Genomic DNA, 22,914 nt, shown 5'->3' on the forward strand with positions numbered 1-22,914 from the left:
TTATAATGGTTGTGAATGGTGGGCCAAATTCTGAAGACAGAAAAAATGCATCCATCCATAAAAAAAATGAATTGACTCAGGAGGGTTAATAAAGGCATTTTGAAGCGAAGGGATGTGTTTTTGTAAGAAAAAATATCCATATTTAAAACTTTATAAAAATAAAAATAACTAACATACTAGCCTCAATTTGGGCGGAAGAGCAACCTTTGACCTGACGTGATAACACAATGATGAACGCGGAGCCACAGAGGAGAGAGCAAAACAAAACACTGGTCAGAAATTAGAAGTTTAAAATGAGAAATTTTAAAGAGAAATGTTGGAGGATTTCGATATAACAGAAGAGGAGCTTGAGTTTGTTGCCCAGCCGTATTTGTTTGAACCGTGAGAGGCGTCTAAGCTTATGATACTACATCCTGCATCATACATCGCGTCAGAGGATTACTCATTTGGCGCAAGCCGACTTGCGCATTCTGCGTGTGGTCGTTCACTGGAAGCTAGTTGTTTAAATATATAAAGTTATAAATATGGATATTTTTCTTAGAAAAACGCATCTCTTCGCTTCAAAAGGCCTTTATAGAGTACCTCAGGGATGATGTGTTTTTGTAGGCCAACCCGGAAGTTAGCAGCGCACGGGTTCCCTCGATCGAAAGCCTATGCATTTTTCCCATAGACTTTTGGAAAATCGCAAAAAATAAGCTCTGTGTTTAACAAAGGATTATGACACTCACTTTGTCTATCAAGATAATCTTTACAAGTTAACACAACATTTATACATTTTGAAGCCTAAATAAAGTCGTCAGATATAAAAAGCTAACAGTAGGCTATAAACGGACTACAGCACACCATGGTCGCGGATCAACGTCACCACCACCAAGCTTCCTCAAACTTTATTTAAAAACATGCTCGTTGATTATGATCTGCGCTCAATGAGACAGAGAAAATGCTGTCCAGATGTCCTGTTTGTCATGATGAGATCTAAAGTCCCCACCAAAGGAAGTAGTCCCTTATAGCAATTTGTTAGCAACCGCCGTTTTTAAGACACAATAAAGGTTTAAAAAATCACAAGCAGTGTGTTTTATGTCATAGATCAAAACGTGAAAATATTTAGAGGCTTTGTTAACAACAGACCTTATTTCAGGCGATTTAGCAAAAACCCGTTCAAAAAACCCATTGACTTCGGGGTGATGGAACTGGAAGTCCTAAAATGCTAACTCGCTTCCAGGTTTTGCCTACAAAAACACGTCATCCCTGAGGTACTCTATTAACCCTCGGGAGTCGTATAGATTAATTTTTTTATGGATGGATGCATTTTTTCTGTCTTCAGAATTTGGCCCACCATTCACAACCGTTATAAACCTTGGAGGAATAAGGATATTTAAAAATATCTCGGATTGTGTTCGTTTACAAGAAGATAGTCATATACACCTAGGATGGCTTGAGGGTGAGTAAATCATGGAATAATTTTCATTTTTGGGTGAACTATCCCTTTAAGATGACATAAGTGCGTTCCAAAAAAAGAGTTTTTTTTAACCCCTACACCCTTCATCCCTTCGAAGCTCTCACTCCGGAGGGTAAACCCTTTGAAGGGATTAGGGCATAGGGATGAGCCCTTCTGAATGGAACGCAGGGATAGAGTCATTTAGGACATCCAGAAACAGTAGAACATACATATAGCATACTCTTAAACTTTATAGCATGAGAAAGAGAAAGATTACATTTAAGCCAAGCAAGATTAAGAGTGTTGGGAATCAAAAATATCCCACTCCAGACCATGTTATGTCCCAGAGCAAACAAGAAAATATGACGAGTTATTTAAAGATGACAGGATAGAATTTAATTAGTATTTTTTATAAGCGTTGCGCGTTCCACACTCTGGTCCAGTAGGTGGCGGAAATGTACCTTGGCTTCTATGCCAACCGCCAAAATATCACCAGAAGAAGGTCCCACAGGAAAATGCGCCCAATGAGAGTGTACGTTGTCGAAGATGCTGCGGTAAATATGGGCTCGTTATTTCCGGTTGAGAGAAATGGCGGGTGACAGAGACAGAATGGCGGATCTTGAGGATGGAGAACTAGAGTCTGATCATGAGTCTGATATGCGGGATGCTGCAGCGGAGCGAGTGCAGGTGAAACGTACTGCTTGTTCATTCTGTTCAACAGGCTCTTGTTGTTCATATTGACTGATTTACTGTATGTTGATATACCTGTGCGAATCAATGACGTATCTGCAGCCGTTTAAACATCAGGTTCGAGCGTCCGCTAATGTATTGTTATAATAGACAATGCAATAAGACCAAACACTTTTATGCAGTCAGTTGAACCTGTCTAGGCCAGTTGCAGTTAGTTATGTTCTCCCCTTCTCCCTTTTCCAGCTTTGCACATATGTCACGTTTGAAACATTCTTACTTCAATAGTTTGCTAGACTGCTATGAACGCTTCTTGTATGGACTTTTCAGATGTGAACTGCTGCTTAGTCCAAAGCAGCAGCTGAAAGTGGTTTTGAGCTGGGGTTATAAAAGATAGATAACCCATTCAAAATGGACTCTCTTCACGTCCTTAATGCATGTCCCTAGTCTTATTGTGAACGATTAACCAGTGCACGTTTTTCGAAAGGAAAATGTTTGTCTGTAAAATCAAACTTGCTTTGCTTCTGAAATGAATATAAGCTGACTTTTTCCTGTTAAGGCCTCTCGTTATACAATCAGCTAACATTTTAGTGATACCATTCAATCAGTTTTTCATGGACAAAAAATAGTTTAGCTCTTTTTTTGATATTCACTATAATTGCAGGTATCATCTTTTCAGAGTAGAGGACCCTCTTTGAGCGCCGCATCCATCACAGGATACCGCAACTGCAAGAACACAGACTCCAGTGACAGCAACTCTGACTCTGAAGATGAGGCCATGCTGTGGAGACACAAACGGCTCAAGTGTTCCAGTATTCCAGCTCCTGTCCATGCCAGGGCTGCAGCGGGCCCCTTCGCTCGCAAGGTCAACAACATCTGGGGCTCTGTGGTGCAGGAGCAAAGTCAGGAAGCTGTCGCAGCAGAGCTGGGCATCTTGGGAATGGAAGGGGGCGTCAGCATGAGCAGTCGGCAGAGTGAGACCTATAATTATGTCCTGGCCCGCAAGATGATGGAAAAAGAGCGTGGAGAGGTGGAAGAGGGATCGAAGAGCATGTTGGATGGTGAGCTGGAGGGATACATGCAGAGAGGACAAGCCCAGACAGATAAGAGCTGTCAAAAGAGAAAGCGTCCGGCCAAGGAGAGACTGGGCCCGCGGGCTGAGATGGACTTGAAGGGTCGATATGAGATCATTGAGGATGACCCTGAAGAGAAAGTGGTTGATGAAATCGCACACAGGTCAGAAAATTTCAGAGATGTGTAGTCAAATGCATACATGCTTCTGCACAAAGCTTGCATTACCCCCTTTGTCTCCTAAGTTTATAAACCCCTTGCAATAGAGGTCTGTGTGGGAATGTTTTTTTTTTTTTTTCATCCTGCTTCCGCTAGGCTCTATTCTGCACCCACCCGCTCTCACTTAAAATTCACTCCGTTTCTCTTTTCTTTCAAACCCGACCGATCACGCTAAATTTAGTTCTTTTTCCAGAATCTCGCATTTAAATTTCCCTGAAAGAAAGAGAGAGAGTGATTGGGGATAACAAATATAAAATGTTGGCTATACAAGAATTTTATTTATGTCTTATCATGATAATACGGAGCCCCTAAAGGGACCTTTGCAAAAATAAAAAATTGACAGTGTTTCGCGTGCGCACGAGAAACGTATCGCGTGCGCACGCGTTACAATTTCCGGTTTGTGTATACTAAAACCTATTTCGTTTGTGCGTCACTGCCAATCTATTTGCTCAAAATTATGAAGAAAATGCGAGTATGGATGAATTAATAAAGATCTACTTGCTCAACATTTCTTGCACAAAAAAATTAAGAGGATAAAAACAGAAATCTTTTGTGTAAATTCAGTTTCACAAATTTTGTGAAATAGCTTAATCAGATGATAACTAAAAAAATGCAATATGCTCAACAAAGGTACTCTGCATGTATAAACCTTTATATAAATCTCTGGCCATTATCTAAATATACCTTTACTGTTCATCTTTTAAATAATCATGCTTTTGTTTGCTCTGTGTTAAAGACTCATGGAGCCAAAGAAGGATCTAATAGAGCGTGTGGTGAGAGTTATTGGGAAAAAAAAAGCCATCGAGCTTCTGTCAGAGACGGCAACAATTGAACAAAATGGAGGTCTCTACACTGTGGTATGTACAAAAATTTCACCAATTTCAGTACATAAAATTGGAGTTTGGAACTACTGTTAATTTTCTCAGCCTTTTATTATTTGGTGTTAGTCCTGTGTCAAATGTTCTTTTTAGTTTATCATAATTAGTCAACCTATCCTGTTTTTAGTCAAGTTTTAGTTGACTCAAAATCTGTGAATTTTAGTCCAGATTTAGTCATGGTGTATAATGGTTAAACTGGTACTCAATTTTTTGCCTGTAATCTTGATTACTGACTGGTTATTTGAAAAATTTTTTTTTTTTTTTTTTGATCAGAATTATTGAAAGTTGATACTCAGTTGAAACTCAAGTTACTCTCAGCTAAAAACAGTGAAATAATATTTCCAATAATTCAAGATTACATGGAAAAAAAGGTTGTCAATAGAGCTGTGTGATTAATTGAGATTCATCTATCTCATTTCAAACACCCACACGGTCTTATTCCTAAATGACAATGATTCTGCTATGCCTCCTAAACCTTTGACAAGTAGCTACGATCACAGTGGACATTCAAATCTGCATTGGCGCTGCCGCTAATCCAGAGAGAGCAGTTATGTATAGGTATGACAGCTTCAAAACAGTCTTTGTAACCACACAGTATCATTATTTCAGTGTTAAAATAATTCATATCACATATAAACACTATGGTAGCATCAAAATGGAGTAAATCAAATAAAGATTATATCAATTACATTGTTACACCAGTAGGTGGTGACAAGTAACTGTAAAAAAAAGTTTGTCATTAAATCATTCATTCAAGACATTTGATCAAAAATGTTGATTCATCCAGTAATGAAACAGGTGAAGTCTTTGTTAGTCATTGAATCATTCATTCAAACCAATATTTTTTTTTAAAATGAATTAATTGAATTTAATAAAATATTTTTCTAAAACAGACTGCAGCAGTATTTTGTCAGAACTGCTAGTAAATTATGTAGTTGTCTATTCAGAAGCGTGGGAGAATCATGATCTCTATTTTAAACAGCAAAAAGATAGTCATTTTTAATTTATCCAGAATTGTGCAGCTCTAGTTGTCAGCAAACTTTTTTTGTCATAGCTTTCATTAGGGCTGTCATGATTCCTTGATTTAAATTTGAGTACTTCATTTTAAAAATTCCTTTAAAAATTTTGCAATTTACCTGTGTCGATTAACTGGCAAAATACCGGAAGTGGCGCATTCCACGGATGATATGATAATCCATTATTATTAGACCGATAAATTGCATTATTAGACAGTTTTCTAAAGCTGCATGATAAATGAAAACTAGGACTGTTGTTTTAAAGCGTTAATTTAATTAATTTAATATGGGAAAAAATTTAAATGAATGCACCCACCCCACCCCAGACCTCCGTAGTTCATCTTACATTTCAAACAGTTGATTGGTGATGAACATGAAGCAGGGCAACAACTGCATGATGGAGCCTATAGAATGCAGTTAGAGTGACCCTAAAATTCAAGATCTCAGGGCAAAAATGTATGAAATATTACTTATAAACAGGGCCACATTAACGATAGGGCTAGGTAGGGCTAAAGCCACAGAGGGCCAGAGCTTGGAGGGGTTCCATGATTGTGGCAGGTCAAATTTATAGCCACCATAAACCCGAGTGTGTAGCTCTGTTGTTTTATCCATTAAAGGATTAGTTAACTTTAAAGTGAAAATTACCCCATGATTTACATGCCCTCAAGCCATCCTAGGTGTATTTGACTTTCTTCTTTCAGACAAATACAATCAGAGTTATATTAATAATCACCCTGATGCTCCTAAGCTTTATAATGGCAGTGCACGGAAACCACCTGTTTGAAACTCAAGAAAGTGCATCCATCCATCATAAACATACTCCTGGGGTGTTAATAAAGGCCTTCTGAAGCAAAGCAATGGGTTTGTGTTAGAAAAATATGCATATTTAACACATTATAAAGTAAAATAAATAGCTTCCGCCAGACTGCCTTCTGTATTCAACTTAAGAAAAAAGCTGACGTCCTAGTGTAAGTAACCCTAAGCTTAGGGGCATCAGGGTGATTATTAATATAACTCCGATTGTATTCGTCTGAAAGAAGAAAGTCATATACACCTAGAATGGCTTGAGGGTGAGTAAATCATAGGGTAATTTTCATTTTAAAGTGAACTAATCCTTTAAGCACAAATAAAAGCCTGACAACTAAATGTGTTTAATATGTGAATTATATTATCAGAACACTAAAGTGTGGCAATAAATTAAATGTAACAACAATAATTATAATAATACTAATTATAATAATACATGATTGTAAGTTTGGCATTGACAAAGGTCACATGTGACTGAAACGTTTGCTTTTTTTTTTTTTTTAACAAAAACAAACAAGCAACAGAAGGGCTTACTGTGCATGAGTCCTTACATATCAAAACAATCATTGATCACAGCACATCGTTAAAAAAATAATTTCAGCCAGTAATTTCAAGAGGAACCAGAATCAGAAATTTCTTATTTCCATCCCTGCCTATGCTGGTAAATATTTGAAAAATGCTGGTCCTCTGATTGTCATGTTAAATGTGTTGTGCAAAATATTAAAAAGTATCAGGACCTGGATTTGCTTTTTATTTGGGCCTTTCAAGAATCATGCATTTTAATATAAACTTCATTCAAACTGACAAGTGTTATAATTATAAAGATGTCTGAGAACCTCAGCCGTGGTTGTTTATACACATCTATTTTCAAACATGTTGATCCTGTTGAATATAATCAAAATTATATTAGATGAATATTACTAATGTTTTTTTTTTTTTTTCCCTCTTTTTTGTATTTTTTGCAGGATGGTAGTAGGAGACGGACACCTGGTGGAGTGTATCTGAACTTACTGAAGAACACACCCAGTATCTCTGATGGGCAGGTGAAGGTTAGTCATCATGAAGTGTCTGGGTGGACAAATATAAAGCAGCTGAGTTTATCAATGTTTACTTATTCATTTTATTTATTTATTTATTTTTTTTAAACAACTCAAAAGTCTCAAATTTAAAATTCAAATAATTCCAACAGTGACAGTCTACAATCACTTGTACTCAAAACACAGCATTCAGCTGCAGAGCCATCAGCTGTGGCACGCCAGCAGTATTTGGGGTTCAAATACTGTTTTAATGACGTTGCGAGCCTCATACATAAATGCACAGTAAACATCAAAGTTGACAACGAAGGAGAAGAAATTGAAAGGCAGTGTGGAGAAAATGAGTTGGCAAAGATTCATTTTGTGATATAATCACAGTGTATACAAGCATAAAGATGTTTTTCTTTCTTTGCTTAAGGGTAAACAGAAATTTGAAATGCCTTCACAGTGGTATACTGTTAATAATAAACATCCAGACACTGTCCACACTGATGAGAGAGCTGTTTAGATGAATATGTAAATATGTGCTGCACGCTCCTCGCAATAACAAAATACACACACCAATAATAATAGCGGTGAGAAAACAGGAGTTAAAAAGTCATCTGATCATAGCGATGTAGATATGTTTGCACCAGCTCAGCAATTTGGCACTCCAGTGCAGTCATGTCACGTTTATTTATACCCCTTTATACGATATTGTTTTAAAGCCACAAACATCTTAACTGTTATATAGGTCAGTGGTTCCCAAACTTTTTAGATTGGAGTACCCCCTGTGGCATTTAACATCCTTTTGCATACCCCCTCTCTTCCACTTCCACCTTTTCCAATATTTGCCCCCTTAAATTTATTTCCCAATGCAGTTTTACCTTTTATAAATAACTTTTTATCAAATAAATTGTTTTAAATAATTAATAAAAAAAAGTTAGAGATATGCATTGATGGTAAAAACGAAGTGATACTTTTAAATATTAAACGAAAACTGCCAGTAGGTGGCAGTAAGTCACTGTCTTAATGAGTGAGTCATCAAGTCATTCATTCAGCAAGGAAGCAAGTGGCTGTATTTATGAATAGGTCATTGAATCAGTGACTCTCACGACTCGTTCAAAGCTGCTGATTTGTTCACGAAACATTGCTGTGTGTTGCTTGGAGACCAAATACTTTATATATAGTCTTAAAGGGAATTTGTTGGAGACGAACAACAGTTCTGCTGTGGCATTCAATAATAATTAGTGAATTCATAATTCATTCAGGAACTATTATTTCGTTGCAAAATAGAGCAAACAAAATTGACAAGACTGTTTAAAATGTTCATCACTTAATATCACCCTTCTGTTTGTTCAACTGTTGTATAAAATCAATGTCACATTTGCAATTGTGTGGATATTTGGGGAAAAAATGCATCATTGCTTGTATAATATATTATCAACGTTAAAAACACGAACTCACACAGGGTATGTTTTTGTATCGAAGAGAGTTTGAGTTTTAAATCGATCTGCCTGCTAGAAATGCATGCTTGGTTTTGATGTTATTTTAAGGAAGCGTAGAATATGAACAGCATTGTACCCCCTCTGTCACCTCGTGTACTCCCAGGGATACGCGTACCCCAGTTTAGGAACCACTGCTATAGGCCAACTGTAATTGAGACATATATTCAAACTGAATATGAGCGAAGCATCACACCTCATATGCTCTGGTGGCGGTTAGGGCTGGGTATTGACGCAAATTTCACAATTCAACTTGATTTTGATTCTCAAGCTTGCCATTTAATTTTGATTCATTTGGATATATCAGGTACAGTGCATGTCAGTTTCTCTCAAGGAAAAAGTTAATTCCGAACCGATTGTATTTAGTTTTTATATTAATGTTATAATAATAACTTTATAACATAAATCTTAATAACATGTTTCTACTCCAATTTGTTTTTTGAAATATAAACATTTAAATGGTAGCTGTCATAACTTTTCATGACAGATTTATTCAAATATAATTAAGAACAGGTTAAGTAAAACTATACAGGTCTCCAGACTGTGACTAAATGGTCCGATTTTGTAACTTTTTTTTCTTGCTGGTGCGTTACTAGTTCACAGTGCTGGGTGATCAAGTGAAAAAGCAGTTGAATTTGCAGCAGAATTAATAACATCGTTGCAAGATCTAGTGATAAGCATTCAAATTTTACGCAAAATTCTCTTATAAACCATAGATATTAGATCAAACAGCTCTGATGTGGAAACTAGGAGAAACATTTGAAAAACCTTCCATAACGTGGCAGTCCTCAAATCACCAACATTCACCACAGATTTAATGTAGTAAAGTTACCTTTAACCATGGTATTGTGGCAGAAATAGTTGAATGTTTTTTACTTTTTTTTTCCCGTACCTTTTGAGAGTGAAATTCAAGCACTTTTCAAGGACTTTCAAGTGCTTCACACTTTTTCCAGCACTTTAAAGCTCTAAATATTATCCAAATGTTATTTTTAATGTGATGACCCCATTTGTAAAAACTAAAAGTTTCAAGATGTAGGAAAACTAACACTTGGTGGCAAACTATGGAGCCCCTAAAGGGACCTTTGCAAAAAATAAAAAATACAAACTTTCCCATGCTCACAAGAAGCTTTTCATGTGCACACAGGATTTTTTTTGCGTGCTCATGAATTACAATTTCCTTTTTTTCTATACTATAACCTATTTTCTTTGTGCGTCACTGCCATTATACTTTGAAGAAAATGAGAGTATGGATGCGCATGAATTAGTAAAGCTCTATTTGCTCAAAATTTGGCTTTCGTTAGGGCAGTATACTCTAATATCACAGCCTTATGTCTGCTTTAATGCATCCTCTGTGACGGCTGAGAAACCGCGCCGTGAAATGGGCATATGGTGCAATACGGCTGTGTGCACTGTCCTATTTGCCAAGTTCAAGGGTCCATAAAAAAGACTGCTACAGTAAAAAGTGCTCAATTTCACGTTTTACATTAAAGGGTAGGCTCACGCTTTAAACAAAATGACAAACTTAACAGTAGCTGGATTCAGTCTTGTACTAGATGAACTGCTCTAATGAAATCCAAAATTTGAGCACCTTTTTCAGCCCAATGCACACGGCTGTATTGCGGCATTGGCCCATTTCACAGCACAGTTTCACTGCCACCACAGAGGATGCGTAAAAGTCGACATATTACAGATAGCCTATACTGCTTTAACGAAAGCCAAACTTTATTAATTCATGCACAAGAGTATGGATGTTTACTTCATAGTAAAATGACAGTGACGCACAAAGGAAACGGGTTATAGGCTAGTATACATAAACCGTGCATGTGAAAATTTTCCCGTGCACTTATTTGCACTTATTTGCTTTATTAGCCATTTCCACTCCTTAATATATATAGATTTTTTTTTTTTTCCCACACATTTTGTTTTTGAATTTATATTAAAACATTATGAAATCCCTATTATAAAATCATCACAAAATACATTTGTCAAAGTTTGTCACTTTTTTGTACTGCAGTATAAAGTAAGAAGTCACAAAGTCTCATAACACAATTTTCTTCAAATTGCGACTGAACTACACAAGCAAGTAAAGCGGTCAGTTCAGTATTATACTATAGAGGAACAATGGTACATTTAAAAAGAGTAGAAGATTTACATTTTTTTTTTTTTCCCTATAAAAATTAGAGATTGCACGATAATCGGTTTTCCCAATATTTAAGCATTTTCCCATAATCTGTTTTGTATCGGTTTTGTAATATCGGATTTTTGAGAATTGCATGCAAGACCGCCATTAAAGCATTGCGCCTGAGGGGAGATGAATCAACAACGGTGTTCAAAGTAAAATAACTTGCCTCTCTTAATAAACTTCATTTAACATAATAGCCATTAATGCACAAATGAGATGTTACACAAATGCTTGATATGTAGTTTAAACTCAGAGTCATGTAATCAGTAATCCGTCAAGTTCTGACCCAGTAAAGACGTTACTTTACGTGAATTAAATAAAACAGCCGTGAATGAGTGCATGTTGGAAATAAAAGCGCTGAATTTAATTCTCTCTGTTGTCTATGCTCATTAAAGCCCTGATATACTCACAGCAAAGTTCTTTTTCGTTCTTCATTTAGGGGTAAAACGAAGTTTGAAATGCGTAAGCAGCGATATCTGTTATCGAACATCTGAAGCCACCCACTCTGCTGAGAGCGGCGTTTAGATAAATATGTAAATATGTGCTGCGTGCTTTCCTCTCAAGCAGCAGGGCTCAAGACTGCGACCTTTTTTCTTGCTGGTGCGACTAAATTTTGTTAGGTCGCACTGGTGCGACCACCATGTTGCCTGATGAGGGCTGCCATTTATGTTGTGGAAAATTGCACATTAAATTAAAATGAGTCCAAAATCAACATAATCCAATAAGTCGATAACAAGAATTAGGACACATAAAACCTCACACGTGCAAACTAAAATCAGATGTAGCTTTCACCTGGCTTTTTTTTAATTATAACTTCATGAAATATGCATAGATCATAGAAAATGGCACATCATTACTTACAGTGGATTCTCCTGATTGAAAGGAGTCCAAAATCAACATAATCCCCTTGCATCGATCACGAGATGTTCCTCCATGAGGAATAATTTTTAAAATGCCCATTAGGGGGCGTCAAGGGCTAAACAAAAAGGCTACCTTGGTTCCAAATGCTGTAACTTTTAATTACTTTATGCTTTATTACCAAAAAATATGATCCAGATGCAGCTCGGATGTAGGGGAACTTCACCAAAAAAGAATTGTCCTCCTACCTTATTTCCTTCCTGAGTTATTGCATGTCAAATGAAAAAAAAGATATGTATTTTTTGTTTTATCAGCAGTTTCTCAGCATGAGAATGTCTAAATGTAATATTTTTTTGTTATTCTAAAATTTAAAAAGTTTTCTATCAAACGATACCTACTTTTTGACTCTCCTCGCTATAGTTTTGGAGTCTTTATTTTTGTGCATGTCAGAAAAAACAACTCTGAAAATGCCTTCAGGGTTTAAGGGGTTAATATTTCTAATAACATGCCAGATTAGATGGACTCTGTAGTTGCAATGATGTATTCGCTGTTTTGTTCATTTTTCTGACAATTTTTGCGTATTCCAGTGAATACATGTGTAATGTATGAATATTTCAGTGTGTTCCATTCTTTTCACTGTATATCAGACAACACATAAACCGTTAAAAACTGTAATTTAAAAAAAGCTTATATTTATGGGAAGTTAATAGACTCCCCTGTCATTTATGTTCTCTGTTTGAAAACATTAGACTTTGTAAATTTATTTTGCTGGTTGTTAATATTAATGCTGTTGTTAATATTAATACTGTTATAAATAAAGAGATGCAACTGGGATTAAGCTACACTAAAGAAGTAATGTTTTTTTATTCTGGTGGTTTAGAATGCTTTTTTTTTTTTTTTTTTTTTTTTAAATTTCACACTGTTTATTGATGTAGAAGAGGGAGTGAAATGCAGAAATTACAGTATTTAAAATTTTTAAATAGTTTACAAACCCGATTCCAAAAAAGTTGGGACACTGTACAAATTGTGAATAAAAAAGGAATGCAATGATGTGGAAGTTTCAAATTTCAATATTTTATTCAGAATACAACATAGATGACATATCAAATGTTTAAACTGAGAAAATGTGTCATTTTAAGGGAAAAATAAGTTGATTTTAAATTTCATGGCATCAACACATCTCAAAAAAGTTGGGACAAGGCCATGTTTACCACTGTGTGGCATCCCCTCTTCTTTTTATAACAGTCTGCAAACGTCTGGGGACTGAGGAGACAAGTTGCTCAAGTTTAGGAATAGGAATGTTGTCCCATTCTTGTCTAATACAGGCTTCTAGTTGCTCAACTGTCTTACGTCGTCTTTGTCGCATCTTCCTCTTTATGATGCGCCAAATGTTTTCTATGGGTGAAAGATCTAGACTGCAGGCTGGCCATTTCAGTACCCGGATCCTCCTCCTACGCAGCCATGATGTTGTAATTGATGCAGTTTGTGGTCTGGCATTGTCATGTTGGAAAATGCAAGGTCTTCCCTGAAAGAGACGACGTCTGGATGGGAGCATATGTTGTTCTAGAACTTGGATATACCTTTCAGCATTGATGGTGCCTTTCCAGATGTGTAAGCTGCCCATGCCACACGCACTCATGCAACCCCATACCATCAGAGATGCAGGCTTCTGAACTGAGCGCTGATAACAACTTGGGTTGTCCTTGTCCTCTTTAGTACGGATGACATGGCGTCCCAGTTTTCCAAAAAGAACTTCAAATTTTGATTCGTCTGACCACAGAACAGTTTTCCACTTTGCCACAGTCCATTTTAAATGAGCCTTGGCCCAGAGAAAACGCCTGCGCTTCTGGATCATGTTTAGATATGGCTTCTTTTTTGACCTATAGAGTTTTAGCCGGCAACGGCGAATGGCACGGTGGACTGTGTTCACCGACAATGTTTTCTGGAAGTATTCCTGAGCCCATGTTGTGATTTCCATTACAGTAGGATTCCTGTATGTGATGCAGTGCCGTCTAAGGGCCCGAAGATCACGGGCATCCAGTGTGGTTTTCTGGCCTTGACCCTTACGCACAGAGATTGTTCCAGATTCTCTGAATCTTTGGATGATATTATGCACTGTAGATGATGATAACTTCAAAATCTTTGCAATTTTTCTCTGAGAAACTCCTTTCTGATATTGCTCCACTATTTTTTGCCGCAGCATTGGGGGAATTGGTGATCCTCTGCCCATCTTGACTTCTGAGAGACACTGCCACTCTGAGAGGCTCTTTTTTTTTTTTTTACCCAATCATGTTGCCAGTTGACCTAATAAGTTGCAAATTGGTCCTCCAGCTGTTCCTTATATGTACATTTAACTTTTCCGGCCTCTTATTGCTACCTGTCCCAACTTTTTTGGAATGTGTAGCTCTCATGAAATCCAAAATGAGCCAATATTTGGCATGACATTTCAAAATGTCTCACTTTCAACATTTGATATGTTATCTATATTCTATTGTGAATAAAATATAACTTTATGAGATTTGTAAATTATTGCATTCCTTTTTTATTCACAATTTGTACAAGTTTTTGGAATCAGGTTTGTATTTCAGTGCTGTTGTAAGAACTGTGGAAAAACTAAAAACAAATAAATATTGGTTCTTTTTATCGGTTATTGGGCACATAAATGTGCAAATAATTGATATCGGTTATAAAAAAAATCAATATTGGTTGATCTCTAAAAAATATAAAAATTAGATTTTTGCACCTCCTCCTCCCACCCCCCATTGCTACAAAAATAAGGTGCTGGTGCCACCATCTATAGAACTTAGTGGCACTGGTGCTACTGCTTACTAATGAGCTATGGACATTTACCTCAATTTCTGAGGTAAATGTAACGTTATGTCACATCTTGTTTTCAAGCTGTTTTTTTGAAGTTTTTCCACTGTTGAAATCTGAAACTAATTAAGAGATTACATGAGACCTGATGCAGATTTCAGTAAGTTTTCCTGTATCTTTTAACATACCTGCTGTTGTTCATTCATGTTTATTTTGTGCTGTAACTAGTAGTAAAGAGGAAGAGAAGATCAGTGATGTGCGCTCCGCGCTTGAACAGAGACGCTACAGCCAGGGTTCCTACAAAGTTTGTAAAAGTATAGAATTTGATTTGAGTAATTTCCAAGTCTAGGAAAGTATGGAAAAAAAAAACTGAGTATGGAACAATCTTTGATTTCCAAACTATTTCCCCCATTCTATTTAGTCAGGCATTTCGACAGTTCTGGCTTAAAATGTATGTACACGTTTACTTTTCTTTACATGCAAATCTCAGAAAATGTTCTTTTGCATGTTCCCTTCACACAGGAGATCTTTTATGAGGAGAACCAGAAAGAATACAACAGCAAAAAGGCTGCTAAGAAGCGACGGAAGCAAATTGTTGCGAAGAAGATGAAGCAAGCCATTAGCACGCTCAATCTACAGGAACATGATGACGTGTCACGAGAAACGTTCGCTAGTGACACTGAAGAGGCTTTGGGGTCCCTGGAGGAGGGCCCGTCGGAGTCTGCACTGGGCACAGAGGACAACCCTGTAGTGTACAACACAAACGACCTAGAGGTTTTCTGATGCTCAACACTTACATGCATGTTGTGCTTTCTCGTTCTGTTCTAGTTTTAGTCCCAAAACGGCTTGGAAGGACTTCGACTTTAACTCTCAGGATGAAAGAAGACATTTGATTTGTCATAAATTAGTCAGTAACTGTGGATGTCTGATGTTTTGATTTTGTCCTAAAGTTCACAAATAGCACTTTTAAGTTCTCTACAGGTTGTTAAACTCTTTAGCTCTTTAAAAGACTATCAGAAGCAGCCAAAGGTTGTACAGATTTTCTACAGGTCTTGGCTGGTTTAGAATGATGTTAATAAATTGTAATCTTTTTCTGTCTGAATATTTTGCAAGCTTTTGATACATTACTGTGTTTTTGGAGAATGGATTGCAGCAAGAACATATTATAAATGTACTAATTTCAAAGGATCTTGTATTTTAGACATTGGAAATGCTCTAAATATTTGCTAAAGGTGCACTGATCAGTTATGCAGTACATGCTTGATGTATGATACAAAATTCAAGCTTGGCTTTGTCAGCATATCAGTTGTGATATTGGCTCAAATTTCTGTGATTGATTGAAATGTCTCTTTTTTCGAATCCTTTTACTTACCCTGTATCTTTTTGCAAGACTCCCTGTATCTGAGTGCAATGATGGTTCAGCTGAATTGATACTTTGTAAGAAGGTAATAACATTCTTGAACAGATTTATTTTTAAGCTTCAGAAAATTAAAAATTAAAACCAAACCCTTATTGTTGTGACCAATGCATTTTTTTTAGCTGTTGTGATCAGGTTCACTTTTGCACATGGTATAATATACAGATGCCTTTTGTTGGGTTATTATAAAAGTGTTTCATCACATGCTTGCCTGTGGAAAATCTGCAAGCAAACACAGACACATCCACACATCAAAATGGCTTATTACCTAAACAGGTAATCAGTGCTACTACCATGGTCAGAAAAGTTGGAGACTGTAAACACACATTTTACTAGTTTCCCACATGATGTAATGATTTCAGTGGAGCACATTAATTCTTCTGTTGCACCACTTTCAAATTTCATTATAATTTTACTTTCTACAAGATGTTAAATACAAATACAAATACTCTAGTCAAAAAAAATTCTTATCCTTAGATTAAGGTGACCGGATTTCTGAAATGGAAACTGGGGAAATTTCCTATTTGAGTGGTCAAAATATCATCTAAATCTCATTTATTACTATAACATTGTTACTGATAAAGTATCCACCACATATCAGGCTGCAATATAGGTCAATTATTTATTATTCCATAAATGTGAATCTTGAGTCTTTACTAGCGGTTTCATAAGCTTTACAAACCAATAATGAATGAGATGTTCAGAAAAAATACGTTTTCACTTGATTAAACGTTAATTCATGGAAAATAAGCGTTTAACCCTGAAACAAACAGCGAAGTGTTAATGTGTTATCGTCTGATCATGAGTAGTTGATTAGCTGTTCAAGCATCTATCACAAAAGAAAAGTCATTACTATAAAAGACAGAATACATTAAATGTTCATTGATTAGGCTATGACGTTGTTTACAGTTTACTGGAGGGACGAGCACGTGCGTACTGATGTTACTTTCAGCGGGTTTTTGTGCAGTTTGAATTTTGTCTCAACTGCACCGTTGAACCTCTGATGACGTTGCCGTTGCTGATTGAGTGTGTGTGGTCACGTGTCGGCGTAGTTCTGATGAGCGGCCATATTAGTTCAGTTCATTCTTTCACGCGACTGTGTTCATAGTAAGACGCGCTCACATAACGTTATATTCATTATTTTATATTTTACAGTGATGTTAATGTAGGGCACTGCAGTGTTTAAAGCAGCTCTAGAGTTACATCCTGTTTGCTCGGAGCGTTTCAATACTTTTCAGTCAGAAGGTAAATCGTTTTTGTTGTGCTCATAATCAGCGTTGATTCAGTTGATCGGATTGTTAGAATTCAAGTTAAATGCTCTTTTGCTCACTGAGCTGAGGAATGACCAGACATTCATAATTAACACTGAATTTTGTTTTACTCAAAATTAAGCTGAAGAATGGCGAGCGCGGCGTGCACTCCGGCCGGACAGCAGTCCTTGTCCCGCGGCAGCAGCAGCACTCCACTGAGCCCCGCGCGGATATCCAGACTGCAGGAGAAGGAGGATCTGCAGCAGCTCAATGACCGGCTGGCTGCTTACATCGACACGGTCCGCAGTCTGGAGTCCGAAAACAGCGTACTGCAGCTACAGATCAGCGAGCGAGAGGAGATACGGAGTCGCGAGCTTACCGGGATCAAATCGCTCTATGAAACCGAGCTGGCGGACGCGCGCAAGGCGCTGGATGACACGGCGCGGGAGCGCGCGAGGTTGCAGATCGAGCTGGGCAAGATTAAGAGCGAGCAAGAGCAGCTACAGTACACGTGAGGCACTTCATTCAAACTTCCGATTGAACTGTGTGAATGGGACGCATCTTATGCTGCCTTCACGTTCCCGAAATTATCGTAAATACGAGTTTCCTTGGTAAAAATCGCACACGAACGCTCTCCCATTTCGAAATTTGAATGCGGTGAGCGTGATGGCAGCATTATCTCTCTCAATTTCAATGTGATTTATGGGCATGACATATTTTGACATTACTTTTCAGTCAACACTCAAAGCTAAGTTGTACAAAAATTTAAATTGCACATAAGGCAGTTTTTATATCAACTTTAATAATAGAATCATGTTTCTGTTCCAGTTTGATATTAAAATATAAACATTAAAAAAAAACAATATTGTCAACCCATAGACGATGATGATATCATGGGTCGATGATAGTCCACACAGACGATGTTATCTTATCGTTAGCACTCCTTGCACACGTGAGTTATCGCAGGCGCATAACTCGTTATCTTATCAGCAAGACATCTGCATAATTTTTTCATATCATGCCAATTATTACATTAAGCCTTTGTCAGCCAATTCCGATGTCGTGCTGACAATATTGTGCATCCCTTAATGACAATACGGTAATTATTAAATATATTATTACTAAAATTACACAAATCTTTTAATAGGTTCGAACGCTGCACAATAATCAGTCATCTTTGAAAGCAACTGCAAACATAGACCTAAACGATATTTTTACTACTTTTCTGGACCTCGAATGACGGTAATTACGTTGCTTCCTATGGGAGATATAAAACCTTCGGATTTCATCAAATATCTTAAATGGTTAGTTCACCCAAAAATGAAATTGTCATTAATTACTCAGTCTCATGTCGTTCCACACCTCTAAGACCTTCGTTTATCTTCAGAACACAAATTAAGATATTTTTGATAAAATCCGATGGCTCAGAGAGGCTTCCATTGCCAGCAATGTCATTGAACCTCTCAAGATCCAGAAGGGTACTAAAGACGTCGTTAAAAGTCAACGTGACTACAGTGGTTCTACAATAATTTTATGAAGCGACGAGAATACTTTTTGTACACAAAAAAACAACTTTGTTCAACGAGTTCTTCTCTTCCGCCTGGGCCTCTGACGTGCGCTCACGAAAGCACCACGACGCATGCGCGGGAAGATGACATAGAAGCTGGCGTTTTAACCCTTTAATTTGTGTTCCGAAGATTAACAAAGGTCTTACGGGTGTGGAACGACATGAGGGTGAGTAATTAATGACAATTTCCTTTTTGGGTGAACTAACCCTTTAAAACTTTAAAAGAAATATTGATTCTTCTAATTTTTTCAATATCATTAATGTATGGGTTACATATGTTGAGGTAGATTCAGCTCATCTCTGCGACGTGCCATTTTTAAATAATGCAACGTGACTTTTTTTTTTTTTTTTTTCCTTTATCAACAACTCCATCTTTGTTTGCTTGATCTTGATCAGATTTTTTTTATTATTTTATTATTTATTTTTATCGCTGTCTGTCATAGAGGCCTGTTGGCTAACTCTTTCACTCTGTTTCTAGTTTCTTGTAGTTTGGGTCAGTGTGTTGAATTGATCTCACACTAACAGTAGTTTTGTGATGGTCATGTATGTTGTGAGGCTCTTTAGTGTTTGTGGAATCAGTTACAGGCTCACATCAAATGCTTATCTTGTGGAGTATTTGTAACACACTTTAGTGCACTCTAGTAGTATTGTACAGTTTCTATAATCAACTTAATTTCACTGCCCTCACACTTAAGCATCATTCAGAGCTGGAGTCCAGCTCATGTTTGGGCTGCACGTAGCATTTAGTTTACCTCGTTTGTCCATCAGTGATGTGCATGTGGTTTGATTGACAGGAGCAGCAGTTCATGTGTTAGTGGTGTTTCTTACAGTGCTTAAGACTGAAGCGTCTCATTGGTGTGGAGCAGCTGGAGGATGTGAATGTTCACCAGCTGCTTTACCAGTTTCGGTGTGAAGGGGCTCTTTGTTTCAAATCTTCTCTCTGGACTGAAGCAGATAAGCTAAATGTAGCAAATATTAAAAAGAGTCCAGAGTATTATAAACAGAAACTGACAGCTCACGTCCTCCAGCCGCTCTCTGCTGTGTGTGAGACATTCCTCACATTCCAGCTGCATTCCACAGTTTCTCAGCTCACCTCCAGAGAAGGAGCTCGGCGACTGCTCAGTGCTGCAGGAGTGCATGGCACAGAAAGAAGAGTTTGAAGACCTGTAAACACACATTGTTCATCAAACTTCAGTACGTTCTCTCATTGGATAAATGGTGTTTTTGGTCAGTTGTCATTTAAATAACTTGCTGGTGTTTGAAAGTCAGTTTAAGCTGAGAATATAGTTTTAAATTTCTTGAATGACGTTGATACTAACCCTGTCCTGACTGATAAACTGTGCCTTTGTTCATGACCACTCCTCAAGCTCTAGTTGGCCCACTTTAGACCAAGGTAATCAGCAGGCCATAAAAACTTCTGGCTGTTGGCCCCGAGGAAGTCCCAAAGAGGCACACTCATGGAAACGCACCTGGCCCTTGCATGCTTTTTGGAGCATTGAAATTTATTTCACTGAATGGATATTCAGTCATTTACTCACCTTCATAATCCTGTCCCCCTTTTTTTTAATCGGGATGTGCACGGATACTTGAGTACTCTGACAGCGAAGATCGATCATGAAAACGACTTTAAAAAAATAAAATAGACATCTCAAAATAAACAGCAGGAGGCATGAGTGATTCCGCCTCTAGAGGCCGCTCTCGTACTATATGATGACAGCAGACCCTTCTCAGCCACTCCAGCCTCCCCATATAGCTCCAGCAAAGGACGCAACCAGGAACAACTATATGCATGGATATTTGCCAACAGCCGATTGTTCCATCAATCAACTATTGGTCCGATTCATCGGTTTTGCCAATTAATCGGTCGACCTCTAGTTAGGACAGCATGTTGTCCACGCCGGCGAAATAAATTGAAACTATGAAATTGAAAGTGCACGGGGATGCCTGGATCCCTCACTTTGATCATGAAAATAGAGTTAAAGTGTTAGTTTACCCAAAAATGAAAATTATCCCATAATTTACTCACCCTTAAGCCATCCTAGGTTTATATGATTTTTTTTTTTTTTGTATGGTTTTTATGAAATTTTTTTTTTTTTTTTTTTTTTTTTTGTTCAGCTATATATATATATATAATATAAAATACTGGCTCTTCCATACCTCATAAAAGTAATCTATATGGCTCCGGGGGGTTAATAAAGGCCTTCTGAAGCGTTTATGTAAGAAAAAATATTCATGTTTATAACTTTTATAAACCGTAATTGTTAGCTTTGGGAAACTGACGTCCTCGTGTGACACTGAAGACTAGAGTAATGATGCTGAAAATTTAGCTTTGCCAACACAGAAATAAATTGCATTTTAAAATATATTAAAATAGAAAAGTTATTTTAAATTGTAAAAATATTTCACAATATTAATGTTTTTACTGTATTTTGGATCAAATAAATGAAGCCTTGGTGAGAAAAGACTTCTTTATAAATTATTAAAAAAAACTTACCGTTCAAAAAATTTGACCAGTAGTGTATGAATGTAAAGTGTGTGTGCGTGTAATTGTCAAAGGCAATATTGTCAAAAGCGTGATTCAAATCTAAATTGCAACAGGGCCGTGTATTAGTATGGGCTTCACAATACGGTACATGGGTCACGAATCACTATATATTTCGAGACTTTGTGTGTGTGTATATATATATATATATATATATATATATATATATATATATATATATATATATATATATATATATATATATATATATATATATATATATATATATATATATATATATATATATATATATATATATATATATATATACTGATCTGTGTATTATGTCTTAAAGAGACAGTAGCCCTTGCATTCCTGCTGTATGAATGTGTTTTTAATGTTAATCAAACAACAAAAGACAAGGAAATCACTCATTGCTCATGACTGAATAGTAACTTAATAATGATTGATCTTTATTTTATTTATACAGTGAATTACATGCAATGTTTTACATTTTATTAGCTACTTTATTCAATTTCTGTACCTGAAAACTGGATGAAAAACCTGAAAAGCTTTATTTATTTGTATCTTTGCTTTACTGTATTTATTTGTGCTGTTTGATTATTTGTTCTTATTTTAAAGCTGAAAACCACATATCAGACACATACAAAGTAAAGTTTCTAAAAGTGTCTTAATTATTAATAAAACTAAATACCTTTTACAATACAATGCATTGTATATGTTGTATTGCGCATTAGTGTTGCCCTATTTAACTTACTGTATAGAAGTGTGGGGCAATAACTATAAAAGTTCACTACATCCCCCTCTTTATACTCCAAAAACTTGCAGTAAGAATTATTCATAAAGTAAGATTTTGTGATCACACGAATAGTTTATTTCTGCAATCTAAATTGTTAAATTTCTTTGAATTAGTTGATTTTTTTTTTTTATACTGTGCAATTGTTATACAAAGCCAGTAAAAGTACACTTCCTATGAATATTCAAAAGCTCTTTTCGCAGAGAGAAGGGAGTTATAATCTGAGGGGGTTTGGTAACTTTAAAGTTCAGGCAGTGAGAACAACAAGGAAAAGTTTGTGTGTGTCTATATGTGGAGTTAAACTTTGGAATCGATTGGGGTTACAGCTCAAGCGATGTCCAAATATTCATCAATTTCAAAAAATTCGATATAAGGAAATGGTTCACATTACATGAATGAGGAAGGTGGTGTTTGACTGTTATGGGTATTCATATGTATTATAAAATATAAGTCATTCATTAAGAAAAAAGGTTATGTAGTAATAATAATAATATTTTATTATTATTATTATTATTATTATTATTATTATTATTATTATTATAGAAAGGTCATAACTTATAATTAAGTAAATAAACTGATTTAAATATATAATACATTATGAATAGTAAAGTAGATAAGAGAGATGTATAAAATTTACGATGAATGAATGTGACTATATTATAATGCTGGTCTCTGAAAACATATTGTGATTTTAGCTAACTGATTATCATGATTATATTATAACGGTTATTATAGTAGTCGGATTTGATAATAAGATAAAAATAGCATCCCAGAAGAGAGAATGTTATAACCTACAGTGTAGGCATAAGTAAGTAGTGTGGTATATTGCATATGATAAACATATTATCTATATAATGTCTCTATGCTTGATATTTGCTGCTGTTATGATTATC

General features: G+C 36.4%; 2 protein-coding genes across 3 annotated transcripts in view; both read left to right on the forward strand.

Moving 5' to 3' along the window:
• The first annotated feature begins 1,955 nt into the window (after window positions 1-1,955).
• On the forward strand, window positions 1,956-16,000 carry phax (phosphorylated adaptor for RNA export). Of its 2 annotated transcripts, none has more exons than XM_051908860.1 (5): window positions 1,956-2,125; window positions 2,790-3,361; window positions 4,152-4,272; window positions 7,082-7,165; window positions 15,011-16,000. In XM_051908860.1, the coding sequence occupies exons 1-5, from the start codon at window positions 2,027-2,029 to the stop codon at window positions 15,269-15,271; spliced, it is 1,137 nt and encodes a 378-aa protein (XP_051764820.1). In that variant the 5' UTR covers window positions 1,956-2,026; the 3' UTR covers window positions 15,272-16,000. The 2 variants fall into 2 exon arrangements, with proteins under 2 accessions (XP_051764820.1, XP_051764821.1); XM_051908861.1 differs by having other exon boundaries at window positions 1,960-2,125; window positions 2,805-3,361.
• Window positions 16,001-16,941: 941 nt separating this feature from the next.
• The window catches only part of lmnb1 (lamin B1), a 34,277-nt gene continuing 28,304 nt past the window's right edge, over window positions 16,942-22,914 (forward strand). Inside the window, exons 1-2 of the mRNA XM_051908831.1 lie at window positions 16,942-17,150; window positions 17,298-17,666. Of these exons, the coding sequence (XP_051764791.1) occupies window positions 17,305-17,666 (362 nt within the window). The 5' untranslated portion in view covers window positions 16,942-17,150; window positions 17,298-17,304. The remainder of the gene's footprint in view (window positions 17,151-17,297; window positions 17,667-22,914) is intronic.

This window comes from Ctenopharyngodon idella, chromosome 10 (assembly GCF_019924925.1).
Source record: "Ctenopharyngodon idella isolate HZGC_01 chromosome 10, HZGC01, whole genome shotgun sequence".
Taxonomy (NCBI): domain Eukaryota; kingdom Metazoa; phylum Chordata; class Actinopteri; order Cypriniformes; family Xenocyprididae; genus Ctenopharyngodon; species Ctenopharyngodon idella.